This window comes from Ctenocephalides felis, unplaced genomic scaffold, assembly GCF_003426905.1.
Source record: "Ctenocephalides felis isolate EL2017-DRISC unplaced genomic scaffold, ASM342690v1 CF-g0.4_SCAFFOLD_00845, whole genome shotgun sequence".
Lineage (NCBI taxonomy): Eukaryota > Metazoa > Arthropoda > Insecta > Siphonaptera > Pulicidae > Ctenocephalides > Ctenocephalides felis.
In genome coordinates this window covers 3,511,912-3,527,767 of record NW_020536999.1, presented here as the reverse complement: position 1 = coordinate 3,527,767, position 15,856 = coordinate 3,511,912, and the positions used below count along the sequence as shown (strand labels likewise).

Sequence of the window (15,856 nt, the reverse complement as noted above, 5' to 3'; positions counted from 1 at the left end):
CCTCAAGGCACCATGCCATACACCCCTATTTTCTTATCAATCTACCTATCTATCATCTGTCCTATTACCCTTTACAGACTCTGCCCGCCGTTCCGCAGGACGAGAACGACACCGAGACGATCGACCCTCTCCGTTACGGCGACCGCAGCCGTCCTTCGATATCCGTGCGGTGCATGTGGGACAACAGCGTGTTCCATCGCAGTCCTTCGGGCGGCTACGACTGGAATCTGGCGCCGCTCTACATACTGTGGTGCAGCGGCGCGCAGCCGGCGTCGCCTCTGCTCAGCGCCCTATTGACGGATAACAATTCGTTATCGAAAGTGTGAGTAGGGAGGAAAGATTTATTTAGTAAAAATATATTTTTTGTTGAAATGTGGTATAACTAGTTGTAAGTGGTATTTGGCCTTAATGGGATATTCTAGTGTAGAGCAATGAATTAACAATAGTGTAGACTGTAGAGTGTAGAGCAATTAATTAAGGATAACAATTCGTTATCGAAAGTGTGAGTAGGGGAAAAGATTTATTTATTAAGTTTATATAATGTTTATTGTAATGTAGGAGGACTAGGTGTAAGTGGCATTTGACCTTAAGGGATACAACTAGTGTGAAATTTTCAAAAAATCGTAGTTTGAATTTTTCCATATTTCAATAGGTTATACCTTTAAAAATAACATACCAAAATTTTAAATCGATATCATAAATAGTTTTTGAGTCACAGCCATTTAGAAGAGTACTATGTATATAGTATATGGTATAACGATCATTTAATCTTTAAACGCGTTTTTCTCGAAACGGCATTTTTCGCTATCAAATCTTTTGCATCTCCTCTATATAGTTCTCCATACGATGACCCTCCAGTTTTTTGATCTGATCAAAAATCGAATTATGGCAGACCAAAAACTATCAAAATTTTGGGAAATAATTAACTTTTTTTCAACAAGCCGCCATTTTATCAAGTTTTGTTTTTTTTTTGCCCGATGTGCATTGTAATATGTTCTAGTTTAACTAGATTTTTTTTAAAAATGTTTTATCAACGGAGAAGGCTCCAATCACTCCAGCAGTGGAGATTTTTTTTTGCGCTGCCGGAGATTGCATGTCATTTTAAAAATATTTATAATTTCATTTAAAAAATTTTACTGTGTATTCTCAAAACATGTATAAACATAACCTCGAAATTTCAAATAGATGGATTTACTAGTTTTTTTTTTATTTTTTTAATTTCCATAAATGACCTTTTTTTAGGTTGTCACACTAGGTGTGCCCCTTAAGGCAAATTGCTGAAACTTCTCGTACCGAAAATTGAATATTCCAGGAATAAAAATAATCATTCAACAAAAATCGATCAAGGAATAGATATCATAAAAACAAGAACTTTAATTATTTGTTCTTTATAGACAAAATGTAAAACCTTGGTAAATTAGTGATTTATATATGTTTAAATGAAATTTATATACATAAACAAAATCTAATTAAGCGGACTTTTTGCTAGAATGAACATATTTTGTTTCAAATATATACATTTTTGTGCGCGAAATATATACATTGAGTTACTAATTTTCTTATAAATAAAAATAGAGCTCTCGATAAAATTATCGGCTAAAATTCGAAAACGGCTAAACCGATTTGGCCAGTCTTAGTCTTGAAAAATTCGTGCCAATCCAGAGAATTTTTAATTTCGAAATTTTTGTAGAAGCGTAATTTAAATAAAACAATGGACGGTGGCTAATATGTCAAATGTCAAAAGTTTTTGACAGATGATGTTCAAGTACGTTTAATAGGATGTTTTACGTAAACATTATTTAATTATGATTAAATTGTAGTAAGTAGTTTTGTTTGAATTTTTATTTATATACAAAAACGTTATTATACGGATTGCAAGTGTTGCTAGAAACTCAAATGATCAACTTTTTTGAAATGTTAATATGAAAATTCACTTTTTGGCATATTTTTCTCAAATACGGTGCTCTGAAAGATATAATTTGTATAATTATATACTCATATTGGTATTTATCAAACATTTTCAAGGTTATATTATTTTTTATTAATGTTATTTAAATTCAGAACCTAAATTTTGGTATCGATCACAGGGACATTTTGTCGAACAACATTTTCTCAGTTATAATTTCCCAGAATTTATCGAAAAATACAACCGTGGTAGTCCATGTTTTTATCTTGATATTATTTTCAAATTGAATAAAACGTTTTTTTTAAACCGTGAATGCTGCCTGAGTTGTTCGATGCAGTCCTTTTCTATTTACTGTTTCTAATTTTAGTTTGCTCGTCATTAGAGTCCTTTTTCAATTTGCTGTCTTTTATTTCAGTTTGCTCGTCAGTAGAGTTTTTTTTCAATTTACTGTTTTTGATTTCAGCTTGCTAATTAGTAGAGTCCTTTTTCTGTTTACCGTTTTTTCTTTCAGTTTACTCTTTATAGAGTCCTTTTTTATTTACTCTTACTATCTTTTCATTTCAGTTTTTGATTGTCAGTAGAGTCCTTTTTTCTATTTATTGTCTTTTTATCAGTTTGCTCCTCAGTAGAGTCCTTTTTCTAGTTACTGTTTTTTAATTTCAATTTGCTCGTCAGTAGAGTCCTTTTTCTATTTACTGTTTTTTATTCCAATTTGCTTGTCAGTAAGGTTCTTTTTTATTTACTATCATTTATTTCAGTTAGTTCGTCAGTAGAGTTTTTTTTTATTTACTGTTTTTCTATTTCAGTTTGCTCGTCTGTAGAGTCCTTTTTAAATTTACTGTTTTTTATTTGATTTTGCTCGTCAGTAGAGCCCTTTTTTATTTACTCTTCAGTGAAGTTCTTTTTCAACTTCCCGTAGGGTAAGTTTTCTGTAATCGTTCATAAATCGAAATTGAAAATTTTTGCATTGTTTTACGTTTCAGGGGTTTCTGAACATTTTGGCATGCTTAAGAAAAAGTGTGTGTGTGTGTATGTATGTATGCATGAATACAACTTTCGTCCACGTTTTCGGGCGCACGATTCAACTGATTTGAATGGTTCAAAAATTATTCGATTTCTATTAGCAGGAAGATGTGCTGATTAGTTTTTGGCAAAGGCAGTTTCAGCCGTTTTGGAGTTACGGAGAAAAGAGTGTATGATATAGAAAACGTGTTTTTGAGAGAACGGAGCAACCGATTTGAATTATTTAAAAAATATTCAATTCGTAATGATGAGTAGAGGTGGTGATTAGTTTTAGTTAAAGGCAGGTCCCGCCATTTTGAAGATACAGAGCTAAATGTACAAAAAATTGCAGTTTATGAGTGAACTAAGCGTCCGATTTGAATTATTTAAAGAACTTTCTGCTTGCATTGACAAAACAATTGCTTTTTAGGATAAAAAAATATTACATCTTTTTGTTATTTTCCATAAAATATTTTTGTAATTTCGGATTAAAAATTCAAAAAATCACCCAGGCTAAGCACAGTCTAAGCGCCACTCTGGTACAAATGTTTACCCGAGTGCGTTTAGACTGTTTAAGAACTGGAGCGCTTTTACAATTTTGTCAAAAAAAAATATTGAAAAATGTGAAAATGCCGCCAAGCTAAGCACAGTATAAGTGAAAATGTCGCACAGAATTATTTGCAAATGCGTTTAGACTGTGACTATGCGGGAGCACTTTTTCAATTTTGTGCAAATTAGGCAACTATTATTTTTTTTTTTGAAATTGAATTCGAAATGAAATGACCATTGTTAATGTTCTTGAAATAAATTGATTTATGATTTATTATATTTATTTATTTATTATATTTATATTTATAAATATAAATATAATAAATAAATAAATATAATAAATCATAAATCAATTTATTATATATTACAATCAATATATATATTACGGATACAGGATTAAATTTAATAATTACAGAAAATAAATTATCTAAATTGAATTAATTATAGTAAAATACAACTATTAAACAATATTAAGCCTAACATTAGTATTATCTAATACAATAACTTGAAGAAAAAAAATGTTATAAAATTCAAATAGTTTAATTAAGGCTTGATTTACATTTGATTCGCTCAGATATAACAAGATAGCAAAAATAATGAAAGTTACAGTATTTGTAATAATATATTTGAAAACGTTTAAAATTTCATTACGGTCCGCGAAGTTCCAGCCTTAAGGCATGATGCCATACACCATTAGTTAAAAAAATTATTTAGAAATTTTGGTAAAACGCGTCCTAAAAAAAGCGTGAATAATAATAGTAATAGACCACGACTTTAACTTGATATTTTCAAATTGAGTAACATGTATTCAAAAAAAACGAATAAATTATTACTATGATTCCAATTCCTTCTATTTCCTTTTCCAGAGTATTACAACAAATAATGACATCGATCCGATGCAACGACCTGACCGAACCCTTGAAAAGACTGGCCGAGGAGAGGCACAAGCTGCAATCGAAGGGCGTCGAGAGGACCCACTCGATCTACAGAGACATTTTATTCTTGGCTTTAATCGTAGCAGGACAATCCAGTATAGACTTTGGAGCATTTCACAGGGAATATGCGAACGCATACGACAGACTGGTCGATAAAGAGTGCAAGGGCCTGTTTAAAAACTACGACGCGCCCATCAGCCAGACGGTGATATGCTGCAGGCACTATTTTAAGCAATTACTATTGGACGAGGAGATATAGAGGAGAGGAGATTTTTAATTGTACAACAGATTGTGTATATATATTGCAAATGAAATTGAATATACGATGGTTACAGGAAGAATGGATCTTTTAGGTAATAATTAATTTTTTTTTTTATTAACTTCCCGTAGGATAAGTTTGTAATAATTGCAAAAAATTGAATATAAAAGTATTTGCATATCCTTACGTTTTCAGACGTTTCTGAACATTTTGGCATACCTTAGAAAAAATTAATGTAAGTGTGCGTATGTATGTAGTGTGTTTTTATTTGTCATGCATCCCAGACTAGGTTTTTTGTCTGGGTATGTCGGACTAAATTTCGCCTGGATATAATATCGACTAAAACCTCCACTTTGCCCTTGCCTTTGGTCTCCACGGAAAACGCCGTTAGGCATTACTTCGTGGGGGGAGGATCTAGAATGTTATAATTTTTTTACTGATTTTATTAACTTCCTGTAGTGTAACGCAAAAAACAAATCGAAAATGAAATTTTTTAGAGTTAGAAGAGTTCTTGTACCATAAAATATCTTGTCACATTGCATTCGCCCGTCAGTAGAGTTCTTTTTCGATTTACTGTGTTTAATTTTAGTTTGCTCGTTAGTAGAATCCTTTTTCTATTGTCTTTTATTTCAGTTTGCTAGTCAGTAGAGTCCTTTTTTAATTTACTATCTTACTATCTATCGTCAGTAGAGTCCCTTTTTCAATTTATTGTCTTTTATTTCAGTTTGTTCGTCAGTAGTCTTTTTTTTATTTACTACCTTTTATTTCAGTTTGCTCGTCAGTAGAGTCCTTTTTTAATTTACTATTTTTCTATTTCATTTTGCTCGTCAGTAGAATCCTTTTTTATTTACTGTTTTTAACTTCCCGTAGGGTAAGTTATTGTAATCTTCCAAAAATCTAAATTGAAAATTTTTGCATTTCTCGGCGTTTTGAAGGTTTCTGTACATTTTGGCATACCTCAGAAAAAATGGATGTGTGTGTGTGTGTATGTATGTATGGATACAATTTTTCGTCCACGTTTTCGGGCGCACGGATCAACCGATTTGAATGGTTCAAAAAACATTCGATTCCTATCGATAGGTAAAAGAGCTGATTAGTTTTTGGCAAAGGCAGGTCGAGCCGTTTCGAAGATACGGAGCAAAGAGTGCAGAAAATAGAAATCGACTTTTTGAGGGAACGGAGTATCTGATTTGAATGATCTAAAAAACATTCAATTAGTAATGATTGGGAGAAGTGTTTATTAGTTTTTGGAAAAGGCAGGCCCAGCCATTTCGAAGATACGGAGCTAAATATGTAAAAAATGGCAGTTTTTGAGAGAACTAAGCGTCCGATTTGAATGATTCAAAGAACTTTCTGCTTGTCTTAACAAAATAATTGATTTTGGAAAAAAAAATTTTGTTACAATTTTTTTTTTTTTTTTTTTTTTAATTTTTTGTATAGCGAAAATAATTCAGGTTTTATTTTTAATTCTGACTGTAGTTCTAATATACTTTAAACAAATAATTTCAACTTTGCAATTCAGTTTATGTAATTCTTTTAAATATTGGACAATATTACAATATTTATAATAATCTATTTGCAAACATTCAGTATTCCTCGAACATTTCGTTACGGTACGGGAAGTTCCAGCAATTTGCCTTAAGGCACGATGCCACCCACCCCACTAGTTACTTATTTTAGACTAGGTCTTTTGTCTGGGTATGTCAGTCGTCACCGAAAACGCTCAGGCATTTCTTTGTGGGGGGAGGATCTAGAATGTTACCATTCTTGCACTGATTTTATTAACTTCCTTTAGTGTAAGCATAGTGTAAGTTATGGTAATCGCAAAAAAACGAAAATTAAAATTTTTGTATATCTTTACGTTAAGGAGGTGTGTTGATTAGTTTTTGCCAAAGGCAGGTCTAGCTGTTTAGGAGATACGGGGCAAAAAGTGCCAAAAACATTTTTATTTCAAAAAAATTTTTTTTTCAAGAAAAAGTAATTTTTTGTCAAATTTATAGTATCTAAAAAAATATAATTTTTTCGAAATATTTTTTTTATAAATGTTAATCTTTTTAAAAAAATAATAATTTTTGGGAAGGGAAGTTCCAGCAATTTGCCTTAAGGCACGATGCCATGCTCCACACTAGTTATTTACTGTTTTTCTATTTCAGTTTGTTTGTCAGTAGAGTCCTTTTTTATTTACTGTTTTTCTATTTCGGTTTTGCTCGTCAGTAGAGTCCCTTTTTTAATTACTATCTTTTATTTCAATTTGCTTGTCAGTAGAGTCCTTTTTTTATTTACTGTGTTTTATTTCGGTTTGCTCGTCTTTAGAGTTCTTTTTTATTTACTATATTTCTATTTCAGTTTGCTTGTCAGTAGAGTCCTTTTTTATTTTCTATTTTTTATTTTAGTTTGCTCGTCAATAGAGTCCTTTTTTAATTACTGTTTTTCTATTTCAGTTTCCTTGTCAGAAAAGTCCTTTTTCATTTACTGTATTTTATTTCAGTTTGCTCGTCAGTAGAGTCCTTTTTTATTTACTGTCTTATTTCAGTTTGCTTGTCAGTAGAGTCCTTTTTTATTTACTCTCTTATATTTTAGTTTGCTTGTTAATTGATTCTCTTTTTTATTAACTATCTTTTATTAACTTCCCGTAGGGTAAGTAAGTTTTTGCATATCTTTACGTTTCAGAGGTTTCTGAACATTTTGGCATACCTTAGAAAAGTGTGTATGTCGGTATAATACCGACTAAAACCTTCGCTTTGTCCCCACGGAAAACGCCGTTAAGCATTACTTCGTGGGGGGAGGATCTAGAATGTTATTCTTGCACTGATTTTACTAACTTTCTGTAGTATAAGTTATAGTAATCGTAAAAAAATGAAAATATTTTTTTTTGTATATCTTTACGTTTCAGAAGCTTCTGAACATTTTACTGACATACCTTAGAAAAAATGCATGTATGTGTTTGTGTTCGGATACAAATTTTTGCCGACGTGCCAAAAACGGTAACTCAGTTTTAAAAACAACGGAGCGTCCGATTTTAATAATTCAAAAAACATTTAAATTGTATTGACAATATGAAGTACTGATTAAATTTTTGGGAAGGCAGGTCTAGCGGTTTCGGAGATCTAGTAAAAAAAGTAAAAAAATATGCCATTTGGCGGTCAAAAATGAACATTAGACATATGCACATCAGATTATCAGATATTTTATAGAGATTTTAACAATGAGTATAAATTTTGTTTACATTCCTATGGGTTCCGTACCAATGCTTATGCGTTAGACAGCGACGCGGCGCTTACGCGCTTTGACGTTTTGTCTCTATGCAGTCAAAGCAGTACGATTGCTTTGGAAATAAGTTCAAAATTTCCAAAATATTTCGAAATAACAAAAATCTTTGTCTTTTTTCCCAAAAAAAAGTAATTTTATTTCAAAAATTAAAAATTTCTCAACCCTGTTCTCAAAAAAAAAAGTTAACCTTATTTCAAAAAAATATTTTTTGGTACGGGAAGTTGCCTTAAAGGAACATTGCCATACACCACTAATTAATTTAGGTATTTGGTAATATAACAAAATCGGATAATTAATTTGCATGTGTAAATAATTACACATACAAATTAAAACTGGTTAAAATATTTCTTCTAATAATAAAACTCAAATAATTCCTTCATAAAAATCATTTATATTCAAATTGATTACAATAAAAATTCTGCGGCGATACATATCATCGTATTTACAATTAATTACAAACTATATTTTTTGTTTCCAATAAGTTTCTAAGCACAACTCGATTAATGACAATACATTATGTTAAAAAAACACATTTAATTAGAAATAAAAATTAAAACACATGAAACAATATCACAATCGTTAGAGAATCACTATCACAATTGTATGTGGTTGTTTTTTAAGGTCGCTTTGCTATTAATTCTCTTAAAATTATAAATACACGTATAAAAGCATATATATATATATATATATATATATATATATATATATATATATATATATGAGTAAGTTCTTCAAGGGCATACATCAAATAAAAAGCCTTTTATTTGATGTATGCCCTTGAAGAACTTACTCATATTTCTCAACATCAAAATTAACTACTTTAACATATATATATATATATATATATATATATATATATACATCTTGATAGTTTTTTCGACGTTGAAACATATTTAAGAGTAACTAGCAGCCCATTCGTCGAAATAAGTAAAGTATTTAAAACTTAATATTTTATGCATTTTATTAAATCTAGTTACTCTTAAATATATATATATATATATATATATATTTGTATAGAGGTTCGAACAAAAAATTCAATTGTAATAAAAACCAAAACATTTTTTTTAAAAGATTTCCCCTTATTATCGACGTTTCGGAGCTAAATATGTTCCATCTTCAGGACATTTGAAAGTAAACAAACCAAAACAATATTCCTAAGAAAAAATTAAAATAGAGGATTTTTATATAATTAATATTTTTATGAATGAGGCGGAATTTTATAGAATATAATAAATACAATAATGAAGAAATGGATTTTATAAAAGAAACAAATATTAGCTAGAATTTAAAAATAAGGAAATAAGAAAAAACAGAATTATTTACCTAATTTTTTTTTATAATAATTCCGTTTTTTTAATTCAAAATCTAGAAAAATTCAGGTAAATATTTCTGTTTTCTCATGATTCATATTTTATTAAAAAATCCTAGTTATCATATAATCCATTTCTAACTATCAGTTCGTCACATATACATTCATTTATTATTTTTAATCTTATTTTATAAAATACGATGATCTCTCTTTCATAATTTGATCAATTTTATTAAAACCCTCTATTGTTTCTGTTTTGAATATATCAAATCAAATCATGAAAAACTTGACATGTCCTGAGGATGGAACGCACTTGGTTCCGAAACGTTGATAATAAATAAAAATCTTTCAAAAAAACTTTTTGGTTTCTTATAATTGGATTCTTTGTTTGAAGAGCTCTACACAATATTTACAAATCCAATCTCATCTATATATATATATATATAATATTGGGGTGAAATTTTCGAATTTCCTTGCTCCCAAGGGCTCAAATGCTTCCAAAATAATAAAAATAAAATCTCAAAAAGTTTAACCTCTCAATATCAACATTTAGTTAGTCCACAATTTAATTAAGTTTCGTATATTTATTATTAACATCCATCATTAAGTAAATTCTTGCGCCATCTGTGATAGCAGACTTGCAATTTTGATGGCAATTTATTACTGATGATTTGAGTGTCAACATTACGAATTAAATAAATATTTTGTTGCAAAATTAATTTTGATGCCATGATGAATAAATATTTCGTTAAACAGTCCACACGGATTTAATTAGAGGTTGAGTGATTTATAAATATTTTCAAGTGAAGTTCACAAATGCTATCACAGACGGCGCAAGAATATATGGTAATAATGAATATACGAAACTTTTAATTGATTTGCGAACTATCTAAATGTTAATATCAAGAGCTAAAACTTTTAGTGGATTTTTTGCTATTAATTTGGAAGCATTTGAGCCCTTGGGAGCAAAGAAATTCGAAAAAGTCCATGTTAAGAACCACTCAAATATATATTAAATGTTAAAAATTCGTGTACCATTAAAAAAGAATCACCAAACACAAAGTTTAAAGGAATGATGTTCATTCATTTTTCATATTCGTTTTTAAATAAATACATTTGGTATAAAATTATATGCAATATGTGAAACATTTAATAATAAATATTTATATTTATATTTATATACATAGCTACTACGTTATGAGAAAGTCTAATGCTTTGTCTCGGTCGTTGTTGAATTTCAATAAGGCCTCGGACACTCTGCTCTCCGAGAATCCTAAATCCATCAGTTGGCCCATTGCCAAGAGGTACTCGACAACCTGGAAAAGAATAAATAAAAATAAGTCGGGTTTTCCTTCCTGACGAAATAACTCCAGAACGCACAAACCGATTTCGACAATTTAAGGTCTCGGGCTCCGCAAGGTTTATAGCTAAGAAAATTAGTTGTGCATGGCATCGTGCCCTAATGCAAATTGCCGGAACTTCACGCACCGTAATTAAAAATTCGAGTAATGACATTAGTGAGAATTATCAGAATTATGCTTGATTAAGTCAACGAGCAATTCTTGCCACAAAGAATAATGATGTACACGCACTGAATTTCACCATTCAATCAAAAATTGCTGGCGATTTGGTGACATACCAATGATTCCGACTGGTCTTCCATTTGACTTCAAACGATTGCAATTTCCAGTTCGCATTGCGTTCGCAATAACAAGTCGCAAGGCCAAACGCTTAGTGTTTGCAAGATAAATTTCAAATAGATTATTTAGAAAATCATTGTTTTTCACATGGGCAGTTATACGTTGCCTGTTCACGAGTTGGAAAACCATCCGCTTTGTTTGTGTTAACGTCAGACCAAAAAACAAAAAATGTGGTTTACCAAAGAGCACTTCAATGAAACGGATAATTTGCGGATTCACTTTCATTTACTTAGAGAAGTTCAACTAAAAAACACTTCATTTTTGTAATCGAAATAAATTCATTACTGTTGTATAATAAAATTAAATTTTTCCTTTTCAAATATAAAACAAACAAAAAATTTCTTCATCTTTCTCACGAAACCATCTAGTGGCGAAACGGAGTTCGTCGGGTTTGCTAATTAGTTAAATTATATTTAACTTCCCGCAAGGTAAAGTTGTAGTAATGGGCCGAAAATCGAAAATGAAAATTTTTGCATTTCTCGACGTTTTGAAGGTTTCTGAACATTTTACTGGCATACCTCAGAAACTAAATGGATGTGTGTGTGTATGTGTTTTGTATGTCCGCATTTTTTCGTCCACGTTTTCGGGCGCACGGATCAACTGATTTGAATGGTTTAAAAAACATTCATTTCCTATTAATAGGAAGAAGTGCTGATTAGTTTTTGGCGAAGGCAGGTCTAACCGTTCCCGGAGATATGGGGCAAAGAGTGCAGAAAATACAAATCGAGTTTTTGAGAGAACGGATCATCCGATCTGTATGATCCAAAAAAACATTCAGTTCGTAATGACCGGGAAAAGTGGTTATTAGTTTTTGGCAAAGGTAGGCCCAGCGGTTTCGGAGATACCGAGCAAAATGTTAAAAAAATGGCAGTTTTTGAGAGAACTAAGCGTCCGATTTAAATGATTCAAAAAAAAATTCTGCTTGTTTCAACAAAATAATTGCTTTTGGAAAAAAATAATTTGTTTCTATTTTTTTTCTTCAAAAAATATTTTTGTAATTTTGGATTAAAAATTCAAAAAATCACCCTGACTAAGCACAGTCTAAGCGCCACTCTGGTACAAATGTTTACCCAAGTGCGTTTAGACTGTTTATGGACTGGAGAACTTCTCCAAATTTGTGAAAAACTATTGAAAAATGTGAAAATGCCGCCAAGCTAAGCACCGTATAAGTGAAAATGTCGCGCAGAATTATTTGCGAATGCGTTTAGACTGTGACTATACGGGAGCACTTTTTCGATTTTGTGTAAATAGGGCAACTATTTTCTACTTTATTTTTTAAATTGAATTCGAAATGAAATGACGACTGTTAATATTTTCTGGAGATAAATTGAATTATTTATGATTTACATTTGATTTGCTCAGATTTTTTTGAATTTTATTTTATTTTCATTCTGCAATCTATAAAAATAATTATATTTAGCAGAGAATGCTGACAAGTTGTTTACAATTGATTGTTTACAAATTAGTAGATACGCCAAAAAAAAAACTAAAGACAAATATGGAGAGAAAAAAAAAAAATAATAAACTATATTAGATCTATCAGATGTTATATATCAGATATAACAAGATAGCAAAAATAATGAAAGTTACAGTATTTGTAAATAATATATTTGAAAACGTTTAAAATTTCGCGAATATTTCATTACGGTACGGGAAGTTCCAGCAATTTGCCTTAAGGCACGGTGCCATACACCACTAGTTATTTGTTATATTATATTTACCTTTTTATCATTATCTCCTATAGCTTTGCAGGCCCTGGCTGTCCTCGGCAGTGGAAACCCCATCTGACTGATATGAAAAGCAGTCTTCTGCATACTAGGCGACAAGTTCTTATAAGGATTCTCCAACAGATCTTCACTCTCCGATATGCTTTTCACTCTCATCTGCTGTTTGGTGCCCCTAGAGAACTCCGGCGACCTCTTATTGTTCGGGGCCGGACTCGCGTTCTGTGATCTCTTCGAAATCACCTCTTTGGCTTGAGACAATTCGTCTTCCAATTCTTTTACAATGTCAGGAACACTGCGAGATTTCGATCTCTGGTGTGTAGGAGGATTTTGTTGATAGTTGAGAGCGATAGGATTCTGGGAAGGCATGTATTGTAACATTTTGTTTGAATCTAAATAATTTGATTGTGTATTATCGTACAGAACGGGATAATTGTACTCGACAGGTTGATTGTATGTAGTGTAATTTGCATAAGCCGTTGTTACCGGATACTGGTAAGAAAAATTTGAATTGTAATAACCGTTTGGTAAAGATTTGTCTGAATCGGATTTAGTATTTGAATTGGTGTTACTACTAGGACTATTTATTACAAAATACTGATTCGTATCATCTTGTTGTTGTTTGATTTGTGAATTACTTAAAACCTGTGCTAAAAGTTCTATATCATTTATAGTTTTTAACTCCATGTTATCAAACGGACTAGACGTGTCATTTTCAAAATCTGAATAATTTATTTTGTAACCGATCGAGTTTTGCAAAGACGGATTTGTAAAAGGTATCGTGTTCATTAATTGAGGCTGAAGGATTGCAGTTGTGGTTTTGGCAAGAGGTGTTGTATCGTTATTACCCTGGGATGATAACTCACTTAAATCATCAGTACTGGGGTATGATACCTCAGTTAATTGTTTGTTTTCGGCTTCTTGCAACTGGTCGAGTCTCCGTCTTCGTTCGGTGGACTCTTTATCTTTTGTAGCACGCCATTCTTTGATTTTTTTAACAACGTTGTGCTCGAAGGATACATCGTATGTGGAATTTGAGAGGTCGTCCGCGATTAGGTTAACTCTTTGAAATACATTTTGTGGGAGTGTGATACGAGGCGGAGGTTTGTATTGTTCGGAAATTTTAACAGGCACTCCATCCATGTATCCTGAGGAATTACAAGACATTTCCTAAGCTGAAAAACCAACGAAAAAAATCAGATAATATAACCTAGGTTGGTAAAATGATTGCTGTTGGATGTAGTAGTAAACCGACCTGCCACATTTATTAACTAGACTATATTTAAACATTTAAAGTGTTTATATTTTGCATTAAACGATAAATAATAACTTAAATGTCACTCAAACGTCAAATGCACTGTCATATGTTGAGAAAATCAGAAGGACCATAGACAACGACGAACGAATTAAGAAAAGATGAGACATTGTGGAAACAGCGCCGACTACAGGGAGACATTTTAAACAAAATTGAAATTATTCCAATTTAATAAATATGATTTTATTAGTAATAAACTTATTAATAATATCACATTATTAAATAAAAATATTATTAGAAAGTGTAAATTATTAACAATCTATCTTTTTATCGATTCATTCTTGTTATTAACTTCCCGTAGTGTAAGTTGTAGTAATGGGCCGAAAATCGAAAATGAAATGTTTTGCATATCTTTACGTTTCAAAGGTTTCTGAACATTTTGAAATACCCTAGAAAAAATTGATTCGTATAGGTTTCGTATGGATACAATTTTTGTCCACGATTTCGGACGTACTGATCAACCGATTTGAATAATTAAAAAAACATTCGATTCCTATTGATAGGAGGACGTGCTGATTAGTTTTTATTAAAGACAGGTTTAGTCGTTTTGGAGATACAGAGAAAAGAAAGCAGAAAATAGAAATTAGGTTTTAGAAAGAACAAACCATCCGATTGAAATGATTCGAGAAACATTCAATTCGTAATGATGAGGAGAAGTAGTGATCAGTTTTTGACAAAGGCAGGTCCAGCCGTTTTGGGGATACTAAACTAAATATGTTAAAAATCGTAGATTACAAAAAGAACGAAATATCCAATTTCAATGATTTAAAAAACATTTTTTGTGTTTTTGGTAAAGGCTTTTTTTTGTTTCAAAAATTCTATATCGAAAATGATCAGGATATTAATTTTAATTAGAAATAAATTATAGAAATGCAATTTTGGGTTAAAAGTTCAAAAAATTACCCAGACTAAGCTCAGTCTAAGTGATAACCCGGTACAAATATATTTGCAAGTACGTTTAGATTGTGACTATACTGGAGCACTTTTCTAAATTTATGCTAATCATGAAAATGTAATTTTGGGTTAAAAATTCAAAAAATTACCCAAGCTTAGCACAGTCTAAGTGATAACCCGATACAAATATATTTGCAAGTGCGTTTAGACTGTTTCTGTATTGGAGCACTTTTCAAATTTTGAATCTAAAAAATCAAAATTTGTGAACCAAGCGTCCGATTTGAATGATCTAAAAAACTTTCTGCTTGTATTACCAAAACAATTGCTTTTGAGGATAAAAAATTATTTTTATTTTCCATAAAATATTTTTGTAATTTTGGATTAAAAATTCAAAAAATTACCCAGGCTAAGCACAGTCTCAGTGACAATCTGGTGCGAATATATTTGCTAGTACGTTTAGATTGTGACTGTACTGGAGCACTTTTCCAATTTTGTGAAAACTATTGAAAAATGTGAAAATGCCGCCAAGCTAGACATAGTATAAGTAAAATGTCGCAGGAAATTATTTGCATGTGCGTTGAGACTGTGACTGTACCGGAACTCATTTTTAAATTTGTGTAAATTATACGGAGCTATTTTTTTGAAATAGAATTAGATAGTGAATAGTGAATAATTTCAAGATAATATTGATTATAATTTGCATTAGATTTGCTTACAGTATTAATTCAGATATAACAAGATATCAAAAATAATGAAAGTTACAGTATTTTTAAAGATCCATTTGAAATTCCTCGAATATTTCATTACGGTACGGAAAGTTCAAGCAATTTGACTTAAGGTACGATGCCATATACCACTAGTTACCTAATTTTTAGCTTTTTGCAAAATTATTGACTATTTCCAATTCTTTTACCAAGTGGATAACAAAATAACTATTTTATCCCGCACATCGACATAGTCCATGTCACCTCTTCATTTATGACAATTGTCGTC

The 15,856-nt window shown here is 31.0% G+C and overlaps 2 protein-coding genes across 2 annotated transcripts; one reads left to right on the top strand and one right to left on the bottom strand.

Moving 5' to 3' along the window:
- The first annotated feature begins 88 nt into the window (after window positions 1–88).
- Window positions 89–4,725, top strand: LOC113375380 (C-myc promoter-binding protein-like). Its single transcript, XM_026615320.1, has 2 exons — window positions 89–322; window positions 4,324–4,725. Exons 1-2 carry the CDS (start codon window positions 174–176, stop codon window positions 4,649–4,651), a joined length of 477 nt encoding a protein of 158 aa, XP_026471105.1. The 5' UTR covers window positions 89–173; the 3' UTR covers window positions 4,652–4,725.
- Window positions 4,726–10,420: 5,695 nt separating this feature from the next.
- Window positions 10,421–14,047, bottom strand: LOC113377279. The gene is made up of 3 exons (XM_026617539.1): window positions 13,910–14,047; window positions 12,652–13,829; window positions 10,421–10,546 (listed from the first exon to the last, which is right to left on the bottom strand). The coding sequence occupies exons 2-3, from the start codon at window positions 13,819–13,821 to the stop codon at window positions 10,421–10,423; spliced, it is 1,296 nt and encodes a 431-aa protein (XP_026473324.1). The 5' UTR covers window positions 13,822–13,829; window positions 13,910–14,047.
- Window positions 14,048–15,856: the final 1,809 nt, after the last annotated feature.

What these genes read in the sequence shown, in the direction of transcription:
- LOC113377279 (XM_026617539.1), bottom strand. Translation starts at nt 13,821, where the DNA reads ATGTCTTGTAATTCCTCAGGATACATGGATGGAGTGCCTGTTAAAATT. An exon ending in TAGGAGATAATGATAAAAAG is followed by an intron (nt 10,547 to 12,651) that starts GTAAATATAATA and finishes ATTCTTTTCCAG; the next exon opens with GTTGTCGAGTACCTCTTGGC.
- LOC113375380 (XM_026615320.1), top strand. Translation starts at nt 174, where the DNA reads ATGTGGGACAACAGCGTGTTCCATCGCAGTCCTTCGGGCGGCTACGAC. An exon ending in AACAATTCGTTATCGAAAGT is followed by an intron (nt 323 to 4,323) that starts GTGAGTAGGGAG and finishes TTCCTTTTCCAG; the next exon opens with AGTATTACAACAAATAATGA.